General features: G+C 38.9%; 1 protein-coding gene across 1 annotated transcript; it reads left to right on the forward strand.

The window, feature by feature from the left end:
* Positions 1 to 1944: 1944 nt before the first annotated feature.
* On the forward strand, positions 1945 to 15727 carry LOC135480933 (sec1 family domain-containing protein 2-like). Its single transcript, XM_064760863.1, has 15 exons — positions 1945 to 2118; positions 2845 to 3078; positions 3791 to 3943; positions 5148 to 5225; positions 6251 to 6382; positions 6796 to 6965; positions 7561 to 7660; positions 8337 to 8464; positions 9115 to 9330; positions 9658 to 9757; positions 10087 to 10150; positions 11252 to 11354; positions 12468 to 12623; positions 13130 to 13262; positions 14471 to 15727. Exons 1-15 carry the CDS (start codon positions 1945 to 1947, stop codon positions 14561 to 14563), a joined length of 2034 nt encoding a protein of 677 aa, XP_064616933.1. The 3' UTR covers positions 14564 to 15727.
* Positions 15728 to 17616: the final 1889 nt, after the last annotated feature.

A 17616-nucleotide genomic window follows, 5' to 3' on the forward strand; every position in this document is an offset into this window, starting at 1 on the left:
CTATGTTTTTGGGATCCCCAAGTCACCTGACTACGAGAGCGGGCTACTTAGTCTTGTCCGATTTCTGCCAGGTTTGAGTGAGGCTCAGTATTGCTTGATACACAGTACATTGTCAGATCAGTTGAGCTACACACGTGCACGTAGGTTCATAGTGGTATTTAAAAATGTCAGTCTGCATGGTTTTGGTTGGCGACAGAGTTCTTACATACAACCAGATGCACATGCATATGTTCACCAATAGAATTAATAGTTAATGGGCCTGTCTCCTGAAGCAGTGACAAAAGATGTGTGTGCATCATGTAGTGTACATCTTCGTGATTTACGCTCGACTACAGATGTATGGGCAAACAAACATGAGAAATGAAGCCAGAACTATCACTTGATGGTATTTTCCCTCTTAAGAGAAGCCAGGTTTGTTTGCTGATTCTCCCCTCTGGCCGTACGTGGGACAGCCTGCAGCAAGTTGTGGATGGTCGTGGGTTTCCCCCAGGCTGTGCCAGGTTTCCTCCGACCATAATGATGGCCGCCGTGGTATAAGTGAAATATTCTTGAGTAAACTTATTGTGTTTTTCAAACTTTTTTCATTGTGTTTTTCAAACTATTGTGCTTTCAAACAAATGCCGTTCTGTTGAGATTGGATCATTTTTCAGTGTTTTATGTCCAGTTATGTAAAGTTAACGCATGTGTCGCAGGCATTGAAGTTATTTACCTTGTTATATACTAGTATTTTACTTAAAAATACAGTTCAGACAACTCTGTTTTCCTCAACAAATAAATTTAAAAGCCATCACATAAACAAAACATTCTCCTGTGCTTTTTTGAAATACCTAGCTGTGGACACAGACGCTTGTTATTTTACACTCATCTATTCTTCCTGGTGTCCTGCTGGTCTCATGTCGCCAATATTTTGTAGGAAATATCCACAATGTGTACATAATCCGTCAAAACATCGGAACGCCGATTAGTGCTTGATCTTATCTCAGTTCCATTGTTTTCTCACTGTTCCATCCCATGATATTACCTATGTCACGTTTTGTGACTGATTGACCTAGAAGTCATCAAACCCCTTTTATAGGCAGATGACCACTGGCGTAAAGGCAGTTTTTCAAACTTTCTGCGATCATCTTTACTGTAAACGTATCCTCAGTAGGCTTACGTGTCTGGCCAATGAGAAACAGTTGTGGCCTTTCATGGATAGCTCTATTGCTTTCTTTTGTAAAGGATTCATTACATAAAAAACTTTTTCAATCTTGACTTATCGAGGAGTGCTTGGCGGCTTGAGGTCAAAGTTCATAGGCCGCGAAAGATGTTATTTGTCCTTATAAGGGGCTTGATGACCTAAGGGTCACTTATTCACAAAGCATGACATAAGTGATATTATGATGTGGAGCAGTTAGAAAACAACGGGTCTATATCTAGATCTAGCATTATTCGAGGTTCTGAAGGATTATGTCCACATTGTGGGTAAATCCAACAAACTAGTCGCAGCATGAGGAAATGCAGATGAGTGTAAACCTAGTGGAGAAATGGTTTACTTCTAAAATTCGCGAAAGTTTGTTTCCGAACTTATCATACTACAGATATAGTAGTATGGCCGGGCATGTTAGATCGATACGAGGGCCTGTGGTGGAGCTCATGAGCTAATCTAGCTGATTTGCAGTGATCAGTAACATAACGGAAGAGCCCATTTTATAGGTCTGACATTTGGATATTGACTAATAACAGTGTATTTGTTTTCATTTTAATTGTGGATGGTGGAAAGACTGTCCAAAATCAGAGCTACTGATATCTGTTTTTCTTGTTTTTAAATTTTATTTTATTTTTATGCAAACTTTCATGCATATTTTCGTTACAAACTTCATTCTCACAACTTTCTGACAGTTTTTACTGATGTTTACTATGGTGCTTTTCTGGCAGAATGCTATGGTGAGTGGATAGTGAAGAATGAAGTCTCTAAGTGACTGTGCCGGGGAAACCTGGAAAACTGTGTGCAGCTATGTAAAGCATGGGGTGGTGTTTATGGACAACGCCTGTGCAGAGTGTCTTCACTGGCATGGAGGGCTCCCTCTACTGGCCAATGCTGGAGCTGTCGAGGTCAAAGAGTTCTCCCCCTTTGAAGTAAGTCACAATAAACAATATTATGTAGTATTATAATTTATTATTAGTATATTAAAAGGTTCCTACATCATTGACTGATGATTGATTATTTCAAGACACGCATGTTTTGATGTGAAAGGAAGCTAAAAGATAAGGTCAGGTTTATCAGATCAGACAAACTTTAAAATTTTTTGTAAACATTCTGTTGAAGAGGATTGAATGCATTCAGATGTATGCATTCTGTGGCAGGCTGCACAAGCAGCATTGCCAGTGTACACTGGTATCACAACTCACAAGATTTCCCCACTCTGATCACAGCCTTCAGTGTTGGAATAGAGCCTATTATAACTTGTAAAGTAGCCAAAGTTTCACCTGTATGTGACAACAGGTGTGACACAAAACAGTTCCATGTCACATTTTAACACATTTTCAATCTTCTTCATCAAGAAAACTTATGTTGTGTTGTGATATTTGTTATAAGAAAAGCAGGACTAGACTTTGATAATAAACTTGCAGGGGCCACATTGGGGAGAGGCTCCTGGATCATTACGCCGTGCTGGCGTGCTAACCCCCTCGGCTGTGAAGGCCACCTTTGATCATAAGCTCTGTTATTCATTGAGGACACTTCATATGAGAACACCTGTTTAATCTGTATCCAAATATAAAACTGATAAAACAAATATAAATAAAGCTATGAATTATGAATGTAAAAAGAACTAATATATACATGTAATTATTCTGTCACAGTCTGCAAGAGTTGATCAGAAGAAAGGCATTTTTATCGTCAGCTCACTACTATTTGATGAGACAGCGGATGTAATCAAGGATATCATTCAGGCAAGTTCGTTCCAGTATGTCATCGTGGTAACCTCGGTCAGCCCACAAGTTCATTTGTATGCGAAGACTGGGGCTCTGGAAGGGGTGGACTCAGCGGTGTTTGAACAGCTGGAGGATAAGCTACTGGAATGGATGGGAAATATGGTAGGTGAATGCTAATCAGGCACATGTCTTTATAAGGTGTGAGTTCAAACCCGGTTTTAGACAGGGAATTTTTTATATTTTCTATTCTCACTGCTTGTGTGGCCTTGGTAATAATAAGCGTTGGACGACACTTGTGTGGCACATTCTGTAATGCTAACCTTAATTGAAGACCATCAAATAAATAAACAAATTTAAATTCCAGAGCATATTAATGTAAATTAAAATATCATTTCACTTTAGGAAAGGGAGTGGACTATGGCTGAGCAGTTAAGGTGCTTGTCTTTTCGATCCCTGGGTCACATTAAGCATGGGTTCAGTCCCATTTTTGGACAGGAAATTTTCATGATTCCCCTGATTCCGTTTTTCTTGCAAAAAGTCCAAAATTATAAACCCTGTGAATGCCCATTATGGTTACTAGATCTATTTTAGTCACTTCTGAGTTCATAACTTAAACACTGATCCTAAACTTGTCAAAAAAAAAATTAATATATTTTTGAAAAAGAAAGGAAAACATTTCTTGTCTTGAATGTTTTGTTATTAATTTATTGATATATTTTTTTATTTGATTTAAGTTTACATCATACTCTGATATTTCCCTTTTTGGGAAAGGGTGAGAATTTGATTTAAGATTTAAGAATATATGTATGGAAAAGAATGTACAGCATAAAATATTTCGTGAAAAAATAATAATTTTGTTTTTGTTTCATTACAGAACTATACATCCGAAGTCCACCACTTGCCCATATTTCATGCTAGTCCTCTATCAGGTGTATTTCTGACACCTGCATTTACCTCACTTTTTCCACTCCTCGAGTCTGATGTCAAACGGATTGAACTTCAGCATAATGCTGGACGCCATGCCAAGGTGAGATGCACACAGTTCACTGAAAACCATCGGTTTCCCACTATAAATACATAGTCCCCCATGGTATTAGAAACATTAAATACTTAAATGTTCATTACATGTAAAAGAATAAATTCAACTTGAATTCAGATGCTACAGTTGTAAAATTTTGGCCAAGGGGGCTAGTAGGCCAGCACTGCACAATGACCCAGGAGCCTCCCACTAATACGGTCACTGTCAGTTCAAGTCCAGCTACAGCCATATGTGGGAAAGTCTATCAGCAACTTGCAGATTGTCATGTGTTTGCCCCGTGCTCTGCCTGGTACCCTCCCAACATAATGCTGGTCTCAGTCGTATAAGTGAAATATTCTTGAGAACAGCAGAGCTAACACCATAGTTCAAAAATATTTACGATAAATAACACTATTTAATGCTTTGAATGAAGAGTGCTCAAAAACAAAATTTTCGACAGTTTCCATAAGATTTTGCTGATGTGACATAATTATATTCCTTATGTGACAATTCGTCAGACATGTGACGTTGAGTAGGGCAGTATGCTGGAATGACATCATGCGCGTTTGTACGATGACATTTGGGGCTGCATGTCAACGATAGATGATGAAAAGAGTTCTTGTGTGACGTCACACCAGGCAAAGTTGGAAACAACAGAAAACTTTGATTTTCAAAAGTTTTAATGCAGTGTATTTATTTTACAATTGGAGAAAGCAATTCAGGCTCTCTCGATCCTTATCAATTAACCCTGCTTTTAAGACATACAGGTCTTCATACTGCAGTACTTTAATTCTCCTGCTTTCGTTGATCTTGGGGCATTTGTGGCAATAATTGGTTGACGATGCATTCAACTGTGTTGTCTTACTTAGAGGTCGTTATACATACGGGAGAGTCGATTACTATCTTGGCAGGGCTTCCATGGCCAAGGTGGTTAGAACGCCAACGTGGCGCAATGACCCAGGAACCTCTCACCAATGCAGTCCCTTTGAGTTCAAATCCAGCTATTGCTGGCTTCCTCTCCGACTGCACAAGGAAAGGTTTGCCAGCAGCCTGCAGATGATCGTGGTTTTCCTTTGGTCTCTGCCTGGTTTCCCTCACCATTATGCTGGCTGCCATCTTATAAATGAAATAATTTTGAGTACAGTGTAAAACACCATCCTAATAAATAAATTAGTAACTCGCCAAAGGCTGACTGAATCTGTTTATTTGTCAGGGTGAACGTGTGACCTTTGTGACCTTAGAAGATGTTGACTCCAACAGTTTACCTAAAAGCTTGAAAATATATTATAAGGTAAGACTCTGACTGATTTTTCAACATTATGGGGCCACTTAACAGTTTTTTGTGAAGTCTCTCACAAGAACTTCAGTGTAGGCATCATTTTAAGGCCTTCTTGGTGTTCTGGAAATGTATGATTACAATCCAGACATGATGAAACACAGTAAGTCATTTAAACTGGTTGATGGGTTTTGTAATTATTCCCTTGGCATCAGGTTAAATAAAGCTATGGTGACCATGTGAAGATGTGCATGTGCTTTTTGGGCGGCAATCCATCAAACGTCTGTAAAGAGTTTTGCTGTACATGAATTTGAAAACTAAGGTAATCAATAAATCTTCTGTATTAATAACGTTGTGCATTAACAGTCTTTTGTTGTGATAGACAGGGCCTTGCTGGCTCTTGCCCTTAAAGGGATGTCTTTCTGCAACTATCAGGCCATTGACCATTATGGTTGTATGTTCACATCCAGTTTTCACTATTTCAGTTATGGATTAACTCAGGATGTTTGCCAGGTACATGCCAGAGGTCATTGGTTTGTTCCAGGCACTCCACTGGTGTCCTCCACTGATAAAACCGATTACGGTCACACGAGAGAAGAATTGATAAATACTTTGTTAAACACCAATGAAGTAAATATTAACAGTCCTACATGAAGGTGTAAAATGCACTTTTGTGTTTCACTAAGTGCATTACTATCTTTTGACATGTTATCAACAGGTGGAGGGGCCACTGTGGCTGAGTGGTTAGCGTGCCAGTGCGGCACAATAACTCCAGAGTCTCTCACCAGTGCTGTCTCTGCGAGTTCTGCTCATTCAGCTCATGCTGGCCTCCTCTTACGTCATGTGTGAGAAGGCCTGGTAGCAACCTGGGAATGGTCATGGGTTTCCCCCAAACTCTGCCCGGTTTCCTCTCACCATTATGCTTGTCGCCATCGAATAGTGAAATATTTTTGAGTACTGCGTAAAACACCAATCAAATAAAATATTACGTGATTCCAAATGTGGGAGTGACATGTTGTTGAGTTTTTCTTCTTTCTCAGAGCTTAGCCTCAGGGATGAATGACTTGCTGAACCAGTTTGGTGTGAGGGAAGAAGTGTACTGCCTTGGATACACATCACGAATGATTGCCATGGAACTGGAGATCTTCCCTGCAGCTCGACACAGGAGGAAGGTAAGGCAGCTAGTTGAGACTGCACACATCCAGGAGTTTGCAGTTTAGTTAGTAAATTGTTCTCCTACACCCATAGAAAGTGACTGGCCATGAAATTGACCATGATCAAACTAAATGATAAATCACTGATATTATGTTGAGTATAGTGTGAAACAACAGTCAAATTATTAATTTATTTATTTATTTATTTATTTATTTATTTATTTATTTATCCAAGGCCAGATTTGAAGCTGGACCTCATGTGATTTAGTGATTGAAAAAGTGCCCTGAACCACTATACCACTATGTAGGTAGTGGCTCCTTATTCTTTTTAAATATACAGTGAAGAATTGTTACAGTATTCCACCAAGGCATACCTTTTTACACATTAACTTTTAAGGGCATTCATGACATTTTTGCTGTTTGTGATTCAGACGAGGCAGGATGCAGCCTCCGTGTTGTTCGTTGACCGGTCCCTGGATTTGGCTTCCGTAACTGGCCACCAGGGGGAGACATTATTGGATCGTATCATCCAGATGTTGCCTCGACTCAAAGACAGTAACGATGTTCTAGTCGACATGCAGAGCATTACAGCTGCACCTAGGTATGTCTCTTCATTCATCGTGTTAAAGTGCAATGTGCATTGGGAAATGTTGGAAATGTGTTTAGAACATTTTTGCATTGTATTTATTTTTTTATTTGATTGGTGTTTTACGCCGTACTCAAGAATATTTCACTTATACGACGACGGCCAGCATTATGGTGGGTGGAAACCGGGCAGAGCCCAGGGGAAACCCACAACCATCCGCATGTTGTTGACAGACCTTCCCACTTATGGCCGGAGAGGAAGCCAGCATGAGCTGGACTTGAACTCATAGCAACCGCATTGGTGAGAGGCTCCTGAGTCATTACATTGCACTAGCGCGCTAACCAACTGAACCAAGGAGGCCCCCTTTTGCATTGTACTTTGTGAATCTAAATGTACAGATGTACATTACATTCTAATGAGCAAAAGTACACCCTCTTCAAGCAAAAGCATGGGGTGATTGTATTCCTGTGTTTACACAATATTTCATACCATATATAAATATGTATTGCAATTTAAGCTGTTCACCACTCTGTTCAACAATATTCAACATTTGGTTAAAACTTGAGCCTAGACTTGAACAGATTGAACATGTACCATGTTTTTTCTCCAGTAGTTGTGAAAACCCGCTTGTCTGCCCAGGATGTTTGGCCCAGCCCCCTCACTCCTCCACTCAAACACTCCTAAATTTTATGGCAACTTCAAAACAAAAGGTAAGTTTGATGATACATATATAGGAACACCGTATTGAATACGTATTGCATATTGAATACCGTAAATTACCAAATTCATGACTTAGGGTATTGTGTATTAGAAGCAAAGTTAAGGCAAATGTTGAGGGTGGTATCTCAAAAAGTACATCATTTAATTGACCTGAAGTTTCATATACATATAAAGCACGAGGGGGTTGTTCCATCTATTGATGACCTAGGTGCATATTAATTACCGTAAATTACCAAATTTACGATTTCAGTTTGTATTGAGCTGAAGTTTTGCATTCATGTATCTCCTACAGGCAAGCTCTTTAGTATCCTTGCTACCAAATCTAAGGGTTTTTTTTTTCATGTTGACCCCCAGCTACCGTTGTTCTTGGGGCTTTGGTTTCAGTAACTGGTCAGAAATGTTTTCGTGTGTGCTCTTGTATGAAGTTTCATGTAGTCCACTTGCCCTTCAACAGTATGACTGAAGTCATGTGGGATAGTTCGCTAGTAACTCGCCAAAGGTCAGTGGTTCACTCCAAGATCTCCCTTTTTTCTCCCTTAAAATTGGCCGCCATAAGTGAAAATATTTATATGGAGGTGAACAACAATTAAATAAATAAATATTGATGTTACCATTTTAGAAATGCCTTAAATGGTCATTGGTAGTTTTGTCATTCTTTCCATGTAGGAATCTCTGATGAACGTTAACAGGCATTTAGTTGAAGCAGCAACAAAGGAGAAGTTACCTCTGAAGTTATCCACCAAACCTGGCCGTGTCACCCCTGACCTTTTGACCTCAACTTTGACCTTGTTCAAGTAAGAAATTTTTTGTTGCAGAATGTTTGCACAATTGGACATGTGTAGCTATTCTTTTTATACCATTTAATAATATCAGGGATATTAATTAAAACAAAAAACAGCTTCATCCCTGCAGGGGCCTCCGTGGTTCAGTTGGTTAGCACGCTAGCGCAGCGTGATGACCTTGCAGTCTCTCACCATTGCGGTCGCTGTGAGTTCAAGTCTGACAGCAACCTGTGGATGGTCGTGGGTTTCCCTGGGGCACTGCCCGGTTTCCACCCACCATAATGCTGGCCGCCGTTGTATAAGTGAAATATTCTTGAGTACGGGGTAAAACACCAATCAAATAAATAAATCAAATTCATCCATGCATAATATTTAAAAATCGATTGTCTTGATTCTGACTGGTTGTTGGTTTTTATGTGATAGCTGTTTCACATGTTGCCCAATCTTGATAAAATTTTGGGTACAGGTTGATTTTGTGGCCACTTAGATCAAGGCTGAAAGCCAGCATGCTCCATGTATAAGTTTTGCATATTTGATGTGGGATATAATTGCGCTGAAGTTATATTTTTTATTACTGTAGTTGAATACCCAAGTTAAGAAACTGAGGTCATGAATCAAAAAAATCTAGTGAATAAATCGTTAGGAATCTTTTGCATTTTCAGAAACAACAACAGAGCAATCGACAATCATTGTGATCTTCTTCAAATTGCCATAGCAACTGCTCAAGCCCTGAGCCACCCTGCCAACAGTCGCTATGACAACCTTACAGGGGTGGAGAAGCTGCTGTTACAGCAGCTGAGTGAAGACAGTGAACCTTCTCCGCTGTCACAAATCACACAGCTTCTCAACACAGAGATGGCCAAACCAAGACAAGAAAGGTTTGTAAGATAGAAGTTTTGCAAGGTTGAAAATTGCATCACTTTAAAAAAAACACATACATGTTCTAGATTGCTCTAATGTACAAAAGTGTGAAAATTTTGTGTGGTTGATTTTACCTTACCATTAATCCTATGTTTAAAACCAGAATTTTGGAGCTACCGTTATTGCAGAAATTTTGATTTATTTATTTATTTGATTTGATTTGTCCATAACTATTGAGACCATCATAACCATCAATGACTAAAATGAGTCAGAAACTCACAAATTATATGCGTTTGGCTGATTCAGCTTTTTAAATGATTAGAGCATTTTGTCCTTTCCTTTAGGAATCTTTCACTAGATGATTTTCTTGCGTTGTTGTTGTTCACATACTCAGTCATGGGGGATGTCTATACCAGCCCTGAGGAAGACGAGAACGAGGCTAAGGTTTGTGTATTGTTGTCAGCACCGCCACAGATCCATAAGACTCCCCTGGCTTTTCTATAACATATTACTCATTTATATTCATAAAACCTGTATTCTGTATGACTATCCTTTTATTTACTTTTTGTCTTTATTTATTTCATTATTTTTTAACAGTATACTCAAGGGACTTTTAATGTGCAACAGCAGTTAAGTTATGGCTCGAGAAAGCCAGATGTGCTTTACATACCATTAAAAAAACTGAATTAAAAATCATATTAGTTATGTTTCCATGTCACTGCAATAAGTATTGCCCTCTGATGTTCTTCAAAATCTTCTTGTTTATTTTTCAGGTAGCTCTGGTAAACGCCATAATAAAGGAAAAAGATGCACTGCCCAGTTTGGTACAGGATTTAGGTATGGCTGCTAATAGCAGCGTTAGGATTTCACCAAAAGGTTGAAGATTTACAGTAATAACAGCATTAGGATTTCACCAAAAGGTTGAAGATTTACAGTAATAACAGCATTAGGATTTCACCAAAAGGTTGAAGATTTACAGTAATAACAGCATTAGGATTTCACCAAAAGGTTGAAGATTTACAGTAATAACAGCATTAGGATTTCACCAAAAGGTTGAAGATTTACAGTAATAACAGCGTTAGGATTTCACCAAAAGGTTGAAGATTTACAGTAATAACAGCGTTAGGATTTCACCAAAAGGTTGAAGATTTACAGTAATAACAGCGTTAGGATTTCACCAAAAGGTTGAAGATTTACAGTAATAACAGCGTTAGGATTTCACCAAAAGGTTGAAGATTTACAGTGATAGCAGCACTAGGATTTCACCAAAAGGTTGAAGATTTACAGTAATAGCAGCATTAGGATTTCACCAAAAGGTTGAAGATTTACAGTAATAACAGCATTAGGATTTCACCAAAAGGTTGAAGATTTACAGTAATAACAGCATTAGGATTTCACCAAAAGGTTGAAGATTTACAGTAATAGCAGCATTAGGATTTCACCAAAAGGTTGAAGATTTACAGTGATAGCAGCACTAGGATTTCACCAAAAGGTTGAAGATTTACAGTAATAGCAGCATTAGGATTTCACCAAAAGGTTGAAGATTTACAGTAATAACGGCATAGGATTTCACCAAAAGGTTGAAGATTTACAGTAATAGCAGCATTAGGATTTCACCAAAAGGTTGAAGATTTACAGTTATAACAGCAATAGGATTTCACCAAAAGGTTGAAGATTTACAGTAATAGCAGCATTAGGATTCTTAAATGGTTGTTGGGCAGGTATCATGTGGAAGGATTGTTATATTGTTATATTGGCCAACAAAGGGAAAAAAAGAAAAAAAACACCGACCTTTGGCAAGTTTTACCCATCAGATAAATTAAACTAATAATTCAAATGAAAAGATTAAAAGAAATCAGTTTTTCTTTATTGAAGCTACCGGTTTTCTCTTACACTGTGCAAATGTCTGCTGTGACATTTGTCTTTCTTCTATGACAGTTGGTGGAACCGTAAACCGTGGTGTGGTACAGGCTGTTGTAGAGGACATGTGGTACAAGTTAGAGAGTGTGGGGAGTGCTCGCTCACATCTCAAACAGTTCGGGTAACTATCCATTGCTATGTATTAATACTGTATGTGTTATCCTAGCTTGACACAGTTTTACATAAGCATAGTCATAACAGCTTATAACAGCTTTAGATTCTGAACTGTGAATTGAAGTGTTGTCAGTGTAGGTGAAATATTATTGACCAATCAACAAGTCCATAATAAACATGACCAGCAGAGGTACTACCATTCAAATTTCATCGCATGATGGGCAAAAATAGTAGCATCAGTAAACTCCAGATTGGCTGAGGCACATTAGTATTTGATTGGCAGTTGCTGTCGGTCAGTTTATTTTGATTGACAGCTGCAACGGATCTGTTGTTCGAAATTGTGCAACGTAACCATTCTACAGAAACTTCCTCAACCTTTTCGCATATGAAAGAATAGCTTTCAAAGCAATATATGCATGTTTATGAATTGATTTGGGCGATATAACTGGATTGGTTGGATTGGCCAGTTTCAGGGCTTTACATAAAGTATAATTTTATCAGTCAATACAGAATAATGCCTTTAGAATATGCTTGAATAAACACATTGCAAACAGGCGATGATGCCTCAGCCTGATACCCCAAACAAACCATTTTTTTAATTATAGACTGAGGTTGATGTGTGTAATAGTAATGGCTGCTTGAGAATTACCGTTTATATGTTAGAGGAACAAACTTAACACAGTCTGTAGATTTCATCAAAGTGTTACGAGGCAGGGTTATAAATGTTTGTCTCATGCTGGCTTCCTCTCCGAGTGTATGTGGGAAGGCCTGGCAGCAACCTGCGGATGGTCGTGGGTTTCCCCCAAGCTTTGTCCGGTTTCCTCCCACCATAATGCTGGCCGCCGTCATTTTAGTGAAATATTCTTGAGTACGGCGTAAAACAACAATCAAATAAATAAATAAATATAAATGTTTGCCTCTGCAGCCAGAGTAGAAGCCCTTGAAAATGAGTGACATCATGGCAGCATTGCATTTTAAGAGAGCTGCTTCTTTTAAAAATTTGATGATCATGAACACAAAGCTTGATGCATTGTGTTACTGACTCTGCAATGACTGTGATGACAGACATATCTTGATTAAATTATCACACTAACTATTTCTATCTCTCTTTCACTGACAGATCCCTGGTGAACCCTGGTAGTGCAGTCTCACCCACAGTCTTCACCCCGCTTCTGAAACTGATAACAGAGGACATTTTCAACCCACAGAAGCCTGATCTGGTGGATATCGAGTACAAATCAAGTGGATTCAAAGATCTGCTGAAGACAGGATTTGGGTAAATGACACACCAGTGGCATGATGTAGTGAAGATAAACTTCATCCATTTTTGGTCATGTTACCTGAAGACATGAAAAGTCAGCCTCCGTCCTGTTTGTTTGTTTCTTTGTGACTGATACAGCCTCATCATATTTGGTGTCTACAATATGATGTTCTACCGAGATAACATTTTCTAAATAAAATTGGGGTACATGGTTGGTCAATGACATGATATTAATACAGAATTACATGAGGTTAGTAACCATCACTTGCCGCGTCTAATATGAGGGTACCTGACCTCATATATACCTGTATCCTGACACTGAGTTAACTGTTAACAAATGTGTATAGCAGAAGATTTAAAACTAGGCTGACATCCATTTCATGGAAAGGAAAAACGAAAGAAGTATCAACGGTAATTTTTGTTCGTCTCAGTGATAGCCAATCACTAGTATCGGATATCTCATTTGAGTTTCATATTTGAAATGCCGAACTAGTAAATATCCTCTTCTCAATATCACACAGGTTTTTCATGAATGTACGGAAGCCTCGCCCCAGTGACCACCCTTTGCTGGTAATCTTTGTGGTTGGAGGCGTGACCTCTACAGAGGTCAAACAGATACGGGATGTTGTTTCATCTCACAAGTCCACGACTCAAGTAAGTCATCAACTCTGAAGGGGGTGATCATCAACTCTGAAGAGGGTGGTCATCAACTCTGAAGGGGGTGATCATCAACTCTGAAGAGGGTGGTCATCAACTCTGAAGGGGGTGATCATCAACTCTGAACGGGGCGATCATTAACTCTGAAGCGGTTGATCATCAACTCTGAAAGGGTGATCATCAGCTCTAAAGGGGTTGATCATCAACTCTGACGGAGTGATCATCAACTCTGAAGGGGGTGATCATCAACTCTAAAGGGTTGATCATCAACTCTGAAGGGGTGATCATCAACTCTGAAGAGGGTGATCATCAACTCTGAAGGGGGTGATCATCAACTCTGAAGGGGATGATCATTAACTCTGAAGGGGTTGATCATCAACTCTGAAGGGGTTGATCATCAACTCTGAAGGGGTTGATCATCAACTCAGGCCTCATGTTAAGTGTTATGTTGATGTTAAATGAGGTGTATAAAGTAAAACATTTGCCAATCGACAGACAGATCAAGGAAATTATATAGCTGTTTTAATATTCGTAGCAGAAAGTAATAATTTACAATATTTTAGTTGTTTCTATCCTTAATTTCTGGATTTCCCCTCATTCATTCAGTTTATATCCACCAGTAAGCTTAGTATAATGCGAAAGTATAGGCACTCTAACTTACTTGTAGGGCGTACAGAAGTTCCATAGGCCTTGTTCCAATTTTTCAACCCAGTTATATTTTCCATCTTTGGGAGACAACAAAAGTAATGCATACCCTAATTCTTTGATCTTTTCAACCACCTGTGCGACCAATGTTATGAAACATTCTGAGAGAACTATGGGGTGTAGAGAAATAATTTGTTGAAGTTTTATGAAGCTTGCATCTTGAGTGACACAGACAGATAATTTTTAGGGTCAGTTTTATAATTATTGTATGCACAGGTTCTACTGAAAAGTGCTTTAGGAGTTGAAAAGGTTGAAGATTTACAGTATTTTGCAACTAATGTATCCAGTTTGCATCTTTATAATGCAACATTTTGCATGTACCTACTATCAAAGCTACCACCCCTCTTTTCTTCTTAGATTGCTCTGTTTTCATTGGTTACTGCCTCTGACCCCTCTAGTCCCACTAATTTGAAAGAGGTCTTATAACACGACTCTACATGGAGTAAACGTATGTGTTTGTTCTCTGGTCTAATTGCTTGTACGTTCTTTGTTTTTTACAGGTGATCATTGGAAGCACTCATTTGGTGAAACAGGAGAATATATTACAGAAAGTGTTAGCACAGGACAATCTACTGGCACAGCAGTGCTCCTGAACCATTGTTAGCCATAAAAATATAAATCTCCTACGATTTTATGGAACTTTCCACCAACTGATCATGTGCAGGAAAGACTGTAGTGCAGAAAGGTCATTAGTTGGAGAAAAAACATATGAAGCTCTGTCTAATTTACTGTTGATTTTTAACAGCTTAATACAGTATTATTCCTGTATTACACTGATGAAAGATCATTAAAGTAATCTGTGTAGACAAAGTGTATATAAAATCAACAGGTAAGAACGTGTAATTTAGGGAATGAAATAAGGTAATTTATATTATAATTTAGACATGGGCATTTTGTAGTTCAGAATATTTGCCCCGCCTGGGCCATTATACTGATAGGGTCAACCAGTCATTGCACTATCCCCTTCATGCGGAACGCCAAGCGAGCAAGTTACAACTTCCTCTTTTAAGGTCTTTGGTGTGACTCGACCCAGGATTGACACAGGGTCTACGGCTCCAGATTCTCTCTTTGGAAATGGAAACAATATTCAGTATAGTCAGTGCAGATTGTGACGAACAAGGCCAAGAAGTCCATATCACTGTAAAAGGCATCGCTTTTTTGCTGAAATATCTGCAGTGCTTGTGAGCTACCTAAGTGTTTTGTGAGCATGTCCCTGTGTACCCTGAAAATGTAATGTGCGGTGAAGGGCCTAAACAATCGCCCAACACAAAGTGTTGCAAATTTTGCCAAATTCTGAGAATTTATCTTAGGAAGATGTTGTGAGGTTTATTTGGAAGGTAGGATGATATCCTACTGGGAAAATTTAAGCTTCAGCACCAAAAGGAATACTTTAGGATATTTATTTGCCTATTAAAATGCAATTTTGCGGAACAAACTTTCAGGCCATTTGTCGAACATTGTAATGCATGGAAGAACGAAGGAGTACATAATTGTGGACTACTTTGTTAAAGATGGAAAGGAGTCTGACAAGTTCCCACAGAATATGCGCAGTCTGAAGGCCTGTGCAAGCAATAAGGGCTTGGTTGAGAACTTACTGTGACGTGCTAATTTATTTCATTCGTTTCCAGCTACCGAGATAGAAGTATATCAATAGAACAGTGCTAATTGTTCGATGTAGACGAACGGTTTTGGTGAAGGGTTTTTGGTGAGACCTGTTATGCCTGTGGTTCTTATGCCTGTAATTATAATAAAGGAAATATTGTACATTTCCTGTAGTTTGTCTTTTCCACTCATTTATTTACTTATTTATTATTTACTGATTTTATTCATTTTATTTATTTATTGTGGAATTTGCATTTAGGGCCGTAGTGAAGAATTTTTCACTGAAGTAAGAGCAGCCAGGTATATTGATAGAGGAAACTGGTGTACAACACCTCCGCTCTCCAGGTACATGACAAACGAATCCAGGACAAAAGCCCCGGCGGTCAAAAGCCCCGCGGACAAAAACCCCGGTGGACAAAAGCCCCGCGGAAAAAGCACCGCGGTCAAAAACATATCCGACAGTCCAAAAAACATGATATTGAATATTTGTTGGCGGGAATTCATATAGTGTGACTTGGTTTTCCTGTCGGTTTAAGAGATGTTGTGCAATTTTATGTGTTCACTATAACAGATTCACGCTGTTGTGAATTGTCTTGTTTAGAAAACTGAAGATACCTGTACAAAACTATTTAAAATAAGAGATGGTTTAATGGTTTCTGCTTGTTTAATACTTGACCTTGACCGAAGTAGGTTATATCCCCTTGTGGATTCTGCATGTTAATAAACCTTAACCAAATGAGGTAATGGTTTCTGCATGTTACATGACATTGACTAAATGAGGTTGACTTTTCCAACCCATTTCTCATTTAGTTGGGCCGTAGTTTAATGTCTGAGGTTTTGTCGGGTACTTGACAGAATGGTGTTTCAATTCTCTGTCGGGCTCATGAGTAGCGCATTAAACATTAAAAAAAAGTAAATATATCCTGTGTCTGAAATCATTGACTTTTTTTTCCAACTTTTCAGTTGTAGCTGACATTGCATGAACGGACAACACTTTGGCACCAGAAAAAAATAAATAGTACACAAAATTGCCATTATGAGCGTTCGGTATATAAGCAAAATGTACCTATGCGTATGAAAAGACATTCGTATACCAGCCGTCAACCAATAAGGACTTTCCAGGCCAATTCCCAAAAGTACATATATCACAAACCACCAAATAACTAAGAAAGTACACGAAGACTTACGTGCACAATGGTAATAAGGGAAAAAAGGGGATGTTCACTGGCCAAATGCCAAAAAGGTGTTCCTATATACTGAAATGTGTTAGTAAGCCTCAACTGTGTGTTGTGTGCAACGACCTTGCCGACGTCTGCATGGAATCTGGTTGTACTAAAGATGGAAAGGAGTCTTACACGACCTCGTGTATCTTGTCTGGGGCTGTTGTACAGGGATACACATCAGGTCAGAAACCTTTACTTTATGTAAGCCACCTGTGTCGTCACCCGTCTCGCTTCTGATTCCAAACCATATTTACAATGAAGAAAAATTAAAAAGACATTAAAATTAAAAAGACAGAAATATTTCAAATGATACGGCAGTTCCTCAGAGAAGTATTCTACATTGCCATTGCTTGTATTGTTAGAGCGAAGCATGTGACGTCTCGCATATGTTTGACGGCATCTTTGATGTCAACAGCCGATTTCTATACTTGCTATATAACAGCCCTTTCATATACTGACGTGATTAAGATCTTCCCCCATACTGACAGGATTATATCTATTCATACTGATTTCGTGAAATATCATACATCTGTCCAGTGTGCAGGATCTTCCTTCCTGATGAAATGTAAAGTCTGGATGAAGTTTCTCTGAAGTAGGTGTGAACGGCTTTCTGAAGTTTGCATTTAAATATTTGATTCGTGTTTTACGCCATACTCATGAATATTTTCCTTATACGACGACGGCCAACATTAAGGTGGGAGGACACCGGGCAGAACCCGGAGAAACCCACGACCATCCGCAGGTTGCTTACAGACCTTCCCAGGTAGGTGTGTTGCTAGCATGAGCTGGACTTGAACTCACAGCGACCACATTTGTGAGAG

Source organism: Liolophura sinensis, chromosome 13 (assembly GCF_032854445.1).
Source record: "Liolophura sinensis isolate JHLJ2023 chromosome 13, CUHK_Ljap_v2, whole genome shotgun sequence".
Taxonomy (NCBI): domain Eukaryota; kingdom Metazoa; phylum Mollusca; class Polyplacophora; order Chitonida; family Chitonidae; genus Liolophura; species Liolophura sinensis.

Bases quoted from the DNA above. Each gene is read 5' to 3' on its own strand.
- LOC135480933 (XM_064760863.1), top strand. From the start codon at position 1,945: ATGAAGTCTCTAAGTGACTGTGCCGGGGAAACCTGGAAAACTGTGTGC. The intron at 8,465-9,114 runs GTAAGAAATTTT...TTGCATTTTCAG, and splicing joins TCAACTTTGACCTTGTTCAA to AAACAACAACAGAGCAATCG. The intron at 10,151-11,251 runs GTATGGCTGCTA...CTTCTATGACAG, and splicing joins CAGTTTGGTACAGGATTTAG to TTGGTGGAACCGTAAACCGT.